The 12,874-nt window shown below is 37.2% G+C and overlaps 1 protein-coding gene across 1 annotated transcript; it reads right to left on the bottom strand.

Annotated features, from left to right (window-relative positions):
* Positions 1–1,921: 1,921 nt before the first annotated feature.
* cacng7b (calcium channel, voltage-dependent, gamma subunit 7b) lies at positions 1,922–10,343 on the bottom strand. The gene is made up of 6 exons (XM_058057682.2): positions 10,163–10,343; positions 6,068–6,263; positions 5,892–5,978; positions 5,661–5,801; positions 2,995–3,140; positions 1,922–2,423 (listed from the first exon to the last, which is right to left on the bottom strand). Exons 2-6 carry the CDS (start codon positions 6,261–6,263, stop codon positions 1,995–1,997), a joined length of 999 nt encoding a protein of 332 aa, XP_057913665.2. The 5' UTR covers positions 10,163–10,343; the 3' UTR covers positions 1,922–1,994.
* Between the last annotated feature and the right edge of the window lie 2,531 nt (positions 10,344–12,874).

Genomic DNA, 12,874 nt, shown 5'->3' with positions numbered 1-12,874 from the left:
GCTTTACACACTCAGCTGACCTTGGTGGTGCGTTCACTGACTGCGTGAGGCACATCATTGTCACTTTCTTACATACTTTTATAATAAATGATACCGTTTCGATGTTGTTCAATGTTTGACAAACGCTCCCCTCTTCTACTTGGCACTGCGGTCATCCCGCATCACCTCATGCTTCTAAAGGTGACTATAGGGGTGTTATTCTATGTCTTAAGGGCTCTAATAATATAAAAAAGCGTATTTATAAACTGCTAATTAGGTTATATGTCTTATATGTCTTATTTTCTTTTATTATGACTACTATAATGATACTAGGAGTGTAAAGGTGACTATAGGGGTGTTATTCTATGTCTGAAGGGCTCTAATAATATATAAAAAAAGCGTATTATAAAGTGCTAATTAGGTTCTATATCTTATATGTCTTATTTCCTTTTATTATGTCTACTATAATGGATACTAAGAGTATAAAGGTGACTATAGGGGTGTTATTCTATGTCTGAAGGGCTCTAATAATATAAAAAAGCGTATTTATAAAGTGCTAATTAGGTTCTATGTCTTATTTGTCTTATTTCCTTTTATTATGTCTACTATAATGGATACTAGGAGTATAAAGGTGACTATAGGGGTGTTATTCTATGTCTTAAGAGCTCTAATAATATATAAAAAAAGCGTATTTATAAAGTGCTAATTAGGTTCTATGTCTTATTTGTCTTATTTCTTTTTATTATGTCTACTATAATGGATACTAGGAGTATAAAGGTGACTATAGGGGTGTTATTCTATGTCTTAAGGGCTCTAATAATATATAAAAAGCGTATTATAAAGTGCTAATTAGGATCTATGTCAAATATGTCTTATTTCCTTTTATTATGTCTACTATAATGGATACTAGGAGTATAAAGGGGACTATAGGGGTGTTATTCTATGTCTTAAGGGCTCTAATAATATATAAAAAAGCGTATTATAAAGTGCTAATTAGGATCTATGTCAAATATGTTTTATTTCCTTTTATTATGTCTACTATAATGGATACTAGGAGTGTCAAGGTGACTATAGGGGTGTTATTCCACGTCTAGAGGGCTCGACCCTGTGTTTCCATTTGTGCTAAAGTCACATCACCAGAACCAGAACCAGGACTGGTCTCTTCTCACTAGCAGAACGTAAGGAAAGTTGCTGTCATGAGTGGAAAATGTACATATTTATGAAACCATAATCAGCATTTCCTGAAAAATCCATGCATACAAATAAATAAATAAAAAATAGTAGATATTTATTTTTGGAAAATAGTATATTTGTGTTTATTTGAATAGTAAATTGTGATGATAGGGTCCAGCCCCTACTCGATTGAACTTCAATGTACAGGAAGATGGAGGCTTATTTACAGCAAAAGCGGGTCCTGCGTCAGTACGCTGAGCTGCCACTAGAGGGCGCCAAGCATCCGTGCTGGAGTAGCATCTCACCAGGGATGTCCAAATGTTTGGCTAGCAGACTAGCATCTTAGAAAAGAAGATAACTCCATGTGACTAAAATGATATTATTTTCCTCATAATAGGACCACTTTAGTCTCACTTTTTTCCTTGTTAGAACTTGTTTTTCTTTATTTATCATTTTCTAAAAATCATTTGTTGTTTGTGTGATGACTTTTATGAAAAGACTAATATGAGAATGTAATTCTGGTGAAATATTCTTCATATATTGTTATTATTCTTGTAAAATGTCTGATTGTGAATGTTGTCCATGTACATAGGATGCCATATATCCATATAAATACCATCTATACTGTACAGTACATACAAGGTAGTTGCTGATATTCATACTTGCATGTCCTTGGCAAAGTTATGATAGTGAATATTAATATTAATATGTGTAACGTAGCGTATGAAAAGACATTCCCATGTTGTAAAAAGCTCATACGTGTTTGGGGGGGGGGGTATAAAAGTCCCACCTTGATAGTCCTTCAATGTACATTATGATAATTAGCACTTGAAGCGAGGGTCCTAGCAGGGGGAGGCGCTCATGTGCACGTGTGTGTGGTAGTGGGGGGGCGGCACAGGGGGCGGCGGCACAGCCAAAGGCAGGGCCTGGCCTTGGGGGTGCGGAGAGTGCGACCTGGGTAAACCGGGGTACCCGGCCGAGGGCGGGGGATGGTGGTGGTTGGTCCCGGAGGGCGGGCTGCCACCTTGGACCCCCTTCTTGGGAGGAGGAGGGGGCGGCGGTTGGCTGAGCTGGATGGAGATGTCGCTGGACGCTTGGGAGGTGCTGCGGCCTCGCTTGGGAGGAGGCCAGGTGGATTCCGGGTGGAGGAACTGGCCGCTGTAGTCGCTGCTGTCGGACAGGCGGGGGCGGTAGAGGGCCGGGTGGGGGCGGTACATCTCCTCCTCGGCGTAACGCTTCATGAAGAGATAGACGGAGAGCACCCCTGCACCCTAAACACATAAGGACAATATTATATTATTATCATATTATTATAGTCTTACTCCATATTTTTATTTTCAGAACGTGCCGCGGGTCACAAAAGGCCCCCGACCCGCACTTTGGACACCCTGCTGTGCATGAGCTGCATGATGCTGCTTGATGAAATGACTTCATGACAGAGTGTTTTGAATCTCATTGGAAATGACAGAAAATCTGCAGGGGAGACGGGTTGGTGGGGGGCGGGCGGGGGGGGGGATTATATAGACTGCAGCAAATAGTGATGCGGAAGAACGGAGGAGGAGGGGCGGCTGGAGGAAAGTGCGGCAAACATGCATGAATGTGGATGAAGTAGCGTACAGTGTATGTGTACTGTATGTACATGCAGCAGCAATGAATTTAGCTGAATATTTTAATTTAATTTAATTTAATTTAATTTAATTTAATTTAATTTAATTTAATTTAATTTTAATTTTAATTTTAATTTTAATTTTAATTTTAATTTTAATTTTAATTTTAATTTTAATTTTAATTTTAATTTTAATTTTAATTTTAATTAAAGCACAACGTCCCACGCTGACCCACCTCTTTGAGCAGGAAGGAGGAGGCGGCGAAGGCGAAGGACCAGCCGTAGTGGTAGTTGAAGAACTGCTCGGGCTCCCTGGGTCGGTTCATCACCTCGTCGTTGATGCTGGAGATGTAGAGCACCAGACCCACCACCAGACTCAGGCCTGCATCAAACACACAAAAAACCCAAAACAAAAAATATACAGTCCAATTCCATTTCTTTAGTGTAATTCCATTCTTCTTGTGTAATTGCCTTCCTATGGTGTAATTCCATTCCTTTCGTCTAATTCAATCCTTTTAGTGTAATTCCATTCCTTTGGTCTAATTCCATTCCTTTAATGTAATTCTATTCCTATAGTGTAATTACATTTACTTAGTCTTATTCAGTTCCTTTAGTCTAATTCCATCCCTCTCATGTAATTCTATTCCTTTGGTCTAATTCCATTCCTTTAGTGTCAATTCAATACCTTTGGTCTAATTTTATTCATTTGGTGTAATTCCATTCATTTGGTCTAATTCCACTCCTTTAATGTAATTCTATTCCTATAGTGTAATCCCATTCCTTTGGTCTAATTCCACTCCTTTAATGTAATTCTATTCCTATAGTGTAATTCCATTTCTTTAGTCGAATTCAGTTCCTTTAGTCTAATTCCATTCCTCTCGTGTGATTATATTCCTTTGATCTAATTCAATTCCAGTAGTCTGATTCCATTCCTTTAGTGTCAATTCAATACCTTTGGTCAAATTCCATTCATTTAGTGTAATTCCATTCCTTTGGTCTAATTCCATTCCTTTAATGTAATTCTATTCCTATAGTGGGATTCCATTTCTTTAGTCAAATTCATTTCCTTTTTGTGTAATTCCATTTCTCTTGTGTAATTATATTCCTTTGGTCTAATTCCATTTCCGTTGTCTAATTCATTCCTTTGGTGTAATTCAATACCTTTGGTGTAATTCCATTCATTTAGTGTAATTACATTCCTTTGGTCTAATTCCATTCCTTTAAAGTAATTCTATTCCTATAGCGTGATTCCATTTCTTTAGTCTAATTAAATTCATTTAGACTAATTCCATTCTTTTAGGGTAATTCTATTCCTTTGGTCTGATTTCATTCCTTTAGTCTAATTCCATTCCTTTAGTGTAATTCAATACCTTTGGTCTAATTCCATTCTTTTAGTGTAATTCCATTCCTTTGGTCTGATTTCATTCCTTCAGTCTGATTCTATTCCTTTAGTGTAATTAGTGTACATGCCCTGGCTCTAATAGTCATCATGTGACTGGGATGCCGGCTGAGACACACAAGCACCAGAACCATAAATGAGGAAGGACTGCAGTGTGCTGGCGACTGAGGCGGGCCGTCTCTCCCTCCCTTGCAAGGTCCCTCCCATGGTGCAAGACCGACCAGCTGCGTTTGTTTGTCTTTCATCTCAGCAGGACAGAGCAGAGGAAGCGGGAAAGCGGCCCTCATTGTCACCTCCACACTAAAAGCCTTTTTCTTTTCCTCCGACGTGACAATGAACGTTACATAAACGCCGTTACGTAACAGCTAAGCTTCCCCTGTCCCCCCCCCCCCCCAACCCCCTTTGCCCGCTAAGAGATGCTGCTTGATGCTCCCCCGAGCACCGCAGTGCTGCCAAGCATCCAGTGGAGGACATCTGAGCATCACTGCCACCTGCTGGACAAATATGGCCATTGACTCAGTCAAGGCAAATATTAAGAGGAAATAAATCACACTTTTACAAGCCTAAGCTTCATTTTACATGACATAAAAATATCCAAAAGAATTACAAGTAATAATACAGTAATTACACTAAGAGAAAAAAGATCATAAAATAATTAAGGCATCATTTTATGACCCTAAATTTCATGCATTTGGATGGAATAAATAAAAACGGAGCGTTTTGGCATGTAGCGTAAATCCAAGGTAGTACTGCTGGAATAGGTGTAGATTCTGGAAGATCAAAGTTATGGTGTGTAGCTGCTCTATTGGAGGTCACAAGAAAGAAAAAGAATCCATACTTTTTCATAATTTCATAACCAAAGTAATCCAAATAATATAAATAAATATAAAAAAGTAAATCAAAATAATATTAATTTGAGGCAAGAAGAATCAATTTTAATTTTAATTTTAATTTTAATTTTAATTTTAATTTTAATTTTAATTTTAATTTTAATTTTAATTTTAATTTTAATTTTAATTTTAATTTTAATTTTAATTTTAATTTTAATTTTAATTTTCCTGATCCATCCATTCTGGCCGAGTTACGGAGTGCGCTTGAACGTCCGCGTTGGAGCAGCCGATTCTGTGGAGTTCCACGCTTACCACAAGTGATTGAAGGACGGAATCTGTCTGTAGTGTCCTGACTTTAAAAGGCACGCTATCGTCCACCACTCAACTCTGGACCAGGAGGCCAGACCAGGACTCAAGACCCTACCCTACCAAAATTCTTTACTTTTTGAAAAATAATTTTAATTTTAATTTTTATTTTAATTTTTATTTTTATTTTTATTTTTATTTTTATTTTTATTTTTATTTTTATTTTTATTTTTATTTTTATTTTTATTTTTATTTTTATTTTTATTTTTATTTTTATTTTTATTTTTATTTTTATTTTTATTTTTATTTTTATTTTTATTTTTTTATTTTTTTATTTTTATTGATGAAGATATGATGTAAGCGTCACCTGAGAGTATGAAGAAGATTCCGGACACGAAGGCCAGGATGGTTCTCTGAGGTTGGATGTGTCCGATGTTGCTGATGACAAAGGCGGTGAAGACAAAGATCAGCGATACCATGGGGAAGGGCGTGGCTGTACGCACCATCTCTGCGGGGACACGGGGGCAGGGGGGGGCAGGCCTTGTCATTGGTGAACCTACTGCAGGGGGGGGGCGCCGATGATGAGCCGCGTACTCACTCAGGATGTTGGCTGTGTTCTCGGTGGTGATCTCGATTTCCGGTTCAGTGAAGTACTCGGATGCCACGCACCGTCCCTTTTCCGAGCCTGAAAGCACACAGTATAAATACTATGTACTGCGTGTACCGCGTGTACTGCGTGTATAGATATAGTGTATTTCCGGTCAGGGTTCGTACCGGCCACAAAGCAAACCCTCCAGAGCCCCGAGTGCAGCGCCATCCTGACCTCCATGCTCTGGTTGTGCTGCAGGATGGCCCCCTCCACCATGATGAGCCAGTAGTCGGTGGACACGGCCACCCCCACCAGCAGCAGCCCGCAGGCCCCGAAGACCGTGGACAGGATGGTCAACGCACGACTGCTGCACGAACTCATCTTTGGGGTCACACAAGGGAGGTTGTTAGGATCGGAGGCGCTTGTGTAAAAGCAGGCATGGATGCACGCCGCCCGGCGGCCATCTTCCTGTCGAACGCCGACTGGTCACACGCCCTCATCGTCCAATCATGCTTAAGGTTGGACACAACGCCGCCTCAAACTGCCGCCATCCTCGGATCAGCATCTGCACCGCCGCTACACGTAGTACATCACAATGTCGCTCCTTATCTCGCTTTGTCATGTGCGCCAACGAAAAGGAAAGCCATCACCATGCAGATGTTATTGGGGGGGGGGAATACCAACATGATTGCTAAAATGACATTAATATTTTAGTATTTTGTATTTATTTAGTATTTTATGAGTAGAAAGAAATTATCATTTGCTATATAACATTTATATCTTTGGGCAAAAATTAAAATTAAAATTAAAATTAAAATTAAAATTAAAATTAAAATTAAAATTAAAATTAAAATTAAAATTAAAAATAAAATTAAAATTAAAATTAAAATTAAAATTAAAATTAAAATTAAAATTAAAATTAAAATTAAAATTAAAATTAAAATTAAAATTTTAAAACACCCTGGACTGGTGGCCAGCCAATCACAGGGCACATATAGACAAACAACCATTCACACTCACATTCATACCTATGGACGAGGGTGGAATTGAACTCCGGTTTCCTAGCTGTGAGGTCTGCGTGGTAAAAAATAAAAATAAAAATAAAAATAAAAATAAAAATAAAAATAAAAATAAAAATAAAAATAAAAATAAAAATAAAAATAAAAATAAAAATAAAAATAAAAATAAAAATAAAAATAAAAATAAAAATAAAAATAAAAATAAAAATAAAAATAAAAATAAAAATAAAAATAAAAATAAAAATAAAAATAATTAATATAATAACATAGGGCAGGATGGGGGCAGGATGGGGGCAGGATAGGGCAGGATAACCAGGCAACGGAGTAATGAACAATCACACCTCAAATGAAGGGCCAAAGTGTCAGGAATGAGTGCCGATGCCAGGAGACTCTTCAGCACCATGGAGAGCGACCTGGTCTCTTTTTAGCCTGAAAGCCTGTCCTCCTTTCTTCTGTGCCCAAAAAGCATCCACCCATCCACCCATCCACCCATCCACCAACCCACCTATCCATCCATCCATCCATCCATCCATCCATCCATCCATCCATCCATCCATCCATCTAGGAAAACTACAGCTCCCAAAAAAATAAAAATAAAAATAAAAATAAAAATAAAAATAAAAATAAAAATAAAAATAAAAATAAAAATAAAAATAAAAATAAAAATAAAAATAAAAATAAAAATAAAAATAAAAATAAAAATAAAAATAAAAATAAAAATAAAAATAAAAATAAAAATAAAAAGTACCGGAGGACCTCAGGGTCGGCGGGGGTTGATATGCTAAAAACAGATCAGATAAATAAGAAGGTTCAAGACCGTTAAGACATTTCAAAACCAGTCTTAAAATTAGTACCTGCACCTTGAGGCCTTTGAGACCAGACCCCAAACGCTTCCTGGCCTAGAAAGAACTGTACGAGTCACAAGGGTTTCATTCATGTGTCACAATCGCCAGACTGACATCACCTCCGAGTCTCTCCAGGGGGATCGAAGGAGGCCATGACGGATAAAAAAAGAGGAGGTTGGAGAGTAAAACACAGAGGGCGTGGACCTCCGCAAGACCGGAAAGGTCGATGGTGCAATTACCAACAAAATGGAAGAAGTTAAACATGACTGTTAGCCTCCCTCGGACTAGGTCTCCAATGGTCTCAATGATCCTAAGAAAGGTGAGGAATCTGCCCAGAACCAGACGGGAGGAGCTGGTCAATGACCTGAAGAGAGCTGGCCCAACTGTTTCCAAGGTTACTAAGATGTTATATATGGTACGGAAGGTCTAGCTAGACAGGGAGGTCTATCTACAGGTCTACATGACAATGATCTGAAGAACCCAACCACGATATCCGAGGACTGGCTCCATGTTTCTCAGTGACAGCCCTAGAGAAGATATGTGTGGAGGAATGGTCCGAAATCCCCGCCGCAGTCTGTCCAAAGCTGGTGAAAAACTACAGGAAACGTTTGAGCTCAGCCATTGCTTACAGTATGACCGGGATACGATGAACATCCAGCAGCAACGCAACATTTTTGCTTGAAAAGGGGGGGGGGGGGTGCACAAGATGGGTCGTTTTTAGTTCAATCTGTCAGCACGACTCAGTGAAGACTTGAGTCCGAGTCCAAACATTCAACACATCCCTGCTGCTCTCTCTCCCAAACATCAAATGTTTGTCTCCATACGCTTGCACCGCCGCCCTTTCTCACGGTGCAACACAACGCAGCACAAGTACCACACAAGTTGTTTAATTAGTTAGTTTAGTTAAGTTGTTTAGTTAATTGTTAATATTATTATTTTGTATAATAATAATAATAATAATTCCTATTATAATAATTTTGATAACTATTACTATTATTATGGAATTATTATAATAATAAAAATAATAATAATAATTGTAAATATTATTATTTTGTATTAAAATAATAATAATTGCTATTATAATAATTTTGATAACTATTATTATTATTATTATTGAATGATGATAATAAAAAAAATTAAAAAAATAATAATAATTGTAAATATTATTATTTTGTATTAAAATAATAATAATTGCTATTATAATAATTTTGATAACTATTATTATTATTATGGAATGATGATAATAAAAAAAAATAAATAATAATAATTGTTAATATTATTATTTTGTATTAAAATAATAATAATTGCTATTATAATAATTTGATAACTATTATTATTATGGAATGATAATAATAATAATAATCCATTCATTCATTTTCCACCAACTTATATAATAATAATAATAATAATAATAATAATAATAATAATAATAATAATAATAATAATAATGGTGATGATGACTATTATAATAATTATTATAATAATTTTGATAACTATTATTATTATTATTATTATGGAATGATAATAATAATAATAATAATAATGGTGATGATGACAATAATAATAATAGTAATTGTTAATATTATTATTTTGTATTATAATAATAATTGCTATTATAATAATTTTGATAACTATTATTATTATGAAATGATAGTAATAATAATAATAATAATTGTTAATTTATTATTTTGTGTTAAAATAATAACAATTGCTATTATAACAATTTTGATAACTATTATTATTATAATGGAATGATAGTAATAATAATAATAATAATGATAATAATATTAATAATAATAATAATAATAATTGTAATAACTTATTATTATTATGTACTACTACTACTACTACTACTACTTCTACTACTACTACTAATAATGATAATAATAATAGTAATAATAATAATAATCATCATTGTAATCATAATAATAATAACCATTATTATAATACGATATTAAAACATTTTCAAGCAAAAAGTATCAGCATCAGGAGTACTATATAGATACTGTATGTACTTGGTATGAGGTGCAGTATCAGCTACCAAGTGGAAGATCATACAACTTACTGCGATGCCGCCCGCTGCCACCGGGGGGCCCCGCTTGCTCCCGGTCAACATTACACCAGGCAGCCGTAGACGTACGAACTTGCTCTGAGGTTGGCTTGGCTGCACACACGCACACATACTGTTCACGTGTTCACGTGCATGTGTGTGCGTATGTGTGTGTGTGTGTGTGTGTGTGTGATAGCATGGATGGAGGGATGCGGATGCGGATGCGGATGCGGATGCGGATGCGGATGCGGTCCCGGACATGCCAAGCATCATTTCACTACCGGAATGGCGTCATCATCATAATTACAGCCAAAAAAAACCACACACACATAATCATGTTGGTTTAAAGGGGGGGCCGTTACTCACCGTGGGCACCCTTGGAGTCGTACGCACACGTCAGCGGCGAAGAAAACACACACACACACACACACACACACACACCAGGGTGAACTGTGGTGTCTTGTTCTTCTTCACTCCCTCCGTGTGCCGGCCTGGCAATCCTTCACTGCCATCCTGAGCAGGCACTGCGGTGGATGCGCTTCTGCCGCCTGCTAAAGTGTGTGTGTGACAGCGAGAGAGAGAGAGAGAGAGCGAGCGAGCGAGAGAGAGAGAGAGAGCGAGGACAGGATGTGTGTGTGTGTGTGTGTGTGTGTGCTGAATTGTGTTTTACTGAGACCTTGAAGTACTCGTTTTGTAGAAGTGAAAGCCATTACGTGAAGAGGTGATAGAGATAGTCATGTGATCACAAAGACCACCCCCCTACCCCGCCCCCCCCCCCCCTTCCAATTCAGTCACTATCAATGTCAGGTGTCAATCACCTTCCTCCTTACCGCCCCCCCCCCCTTTTTACGACGCACTGCTGTTGGTTATTCATTGCTTCCCAAACGGAAACCTACAAGCTGTGGCGTCCCCCAGGGGTCAATCCCAGCACCCTAATTGCTTAACATAGTAAAAAAAAATAAGAGAAAATAATCCATATTAGACATGGAAAACCTGTTCATAAATTAGTAATCTCTTATAATAATCTCTTCAAAATTAGAGACCTCTAGATACAAAATAGCACCCCTATAGTCACACTCACACGTATATTAATCCTTTTTTTTCTTCCTTCTCCAGCACCCCGAAGTTAGAAAATGAATGAATGAATAATATAATGTTATATAATGTAATGTAAGCTAATGTTATATATTGAAGTAAAATGAGAAAAACAGCAGTAGTTTTCACAAGAATAAAGTCAAAATACTAAATTTTTTTTATAAAATATTCAGAGGAAAAATTATGTCATATTAGTCACATAAAGTAGAAATATTAAAGAATTTTTTTTGAGTGTTAGTGATTTATTTTTATTATTTTTTATGTCATATTATAGTATGATGTATTAACAAATCAAACAACATTTTTGGACAATTAGGTTGGAAAAGAGTTATAATATTATGGCAAGATTTTACGGGAATAAAGTCAGAATATTTTGGAAGAAGCAAAAATGAATAAAGTGAAAATATTCAAAAGAAAATGATAAAATATTCTGAGGAAAAATAATGTCATATTAGTCACATTAAGTAAAAATATTAAAGAAAGCTTTTAGTGTTAGTGATTTATTTTTTTATTGCAAAATTTAATGTGCAAAATATTTGGACAAGAGTTCTAATATTATGGGACTAAAGGCAAGATTTTACGGAAATAAAGTCAGAATATTTTGGAAAAAAAGCAAAAATGAGAAAAAATATGCAAAAATATGAAGCAATATTTTTCACCTTTTAGACAAAAGCTGAGATGCTGCTTTTCTTAGCATATTCTTTCATTTCTCCCGATGTGGCCCCCATGGACGCCCCACCCCCTGATTTGGATATTTTGGTGTGGTCCCTGCAGGCCCTAATCCACATTTAGATCATCCTTCAATGGTCTCTGGTGCCTTCTGACCTCGCTGGGGACCTTGGGTGGAAGAGAATGAGAGAGACAGGGAAGTGACGAGGCAAGCTAGGACACCGGGGAGAAAACCGAGAAGGCGACAGCGAGCTGAATGTTTTGAAGACGACGAGCCGTTGGTTTCCGAAAAGCTCCCGTATCTCTCATTCTCGTGGCGCTCGAGCAGCAGCATCCCGTTTGCAGGCTCTACCAGGAGGCTACAAGGAGAGCGCTAGCTGCTGACAGGATGATTTAAAGGCAAAGAGCGCATGAAGGACGAATGAGACGCAGGAGCTATGGAGGGCAGATACGGTGTGGGAGGGGGGACGGGGGGGGGGGTGTCTGATGAGATTTTAATATGAAGGTCAACTAGTTTGATCTCTAAGGGGATATGAGTCCCATGCTGGAAGGAAGGAAGGAAGGAAGGAAGGCGTGGAGGGAACGTGAGAGGTGCACTTTGGAGAACGTGCACCAAACAGACGCCTCAGCATCTTTGAGTCGTACGCACGTGCTTGTCCGGGACAGCGGGAGGGGTGGCGGGATGGGGGGGGGGGGGCGGCGGGGCGCAACATTTGACTTTGGAGCTAGCTTGGGGTCACTTGGCAACCTCAAGGAGAGAAGATGATGAAGTTCTTAGTAAACGTGTCCATCATCCATCCACAATCCTTATGCTACTAGCCGGCTAGCCCCCCCACCCCCCCATTTTTTAAAGCGCTTCACTTCTTTTTACACTTTTTGCCAGTAAAAAAAACCTGTTTACAATCTTCTAAATACACCTTTTAACATGATTAGAGCCCTCCAAACATGAAATAACACCCCTATAGTCATCTTTACACTCCTATTAACCAATATAGTAATAAGAGAAAATAAGACACATAAGACATAAATAAGAGTTGTTGCTATTAGGGTTGTGAAGGATTTAATTTCCTGTTACTTTTCTTTGTATCTCATAATATTATGCCTGATTAAAAAAAATTTTTTTTTTGTTAATATTTCCACTTTATGCTACTAAAATGACATTTTAGTTTATTCTCATAAAAGTGCAACCTTTTTTCTGTTCATATTTTGACTTTATTCTGCTAAAATGACTTGTTTTTTTTCCCATTTGCATTTTTTTTAATTTCCAACTATTTTAATGTTCTTCTTGTATTTAGGATTTTATTCCCATATTTT

This window comes from Doryrhamphus excisus, linkage group LG19 (assembly GCF_037039965.1).
Source record: "Doryrhamphus excisus strain RoL-2023G ecotype Guam linkage group LG19, RoL_Dexc_Guam_v1.1, whole genome shotgun sequence".
NCBI lineage: Eukaryota > Metazoa > Chordata > Actinopteri > Syngnathiformes > Syngnathidae > Doryrhamphus > Doryrhamphus excisus.
This window is presented reverse-complemented; position numbering and strand designations above follow the sequence as displayed.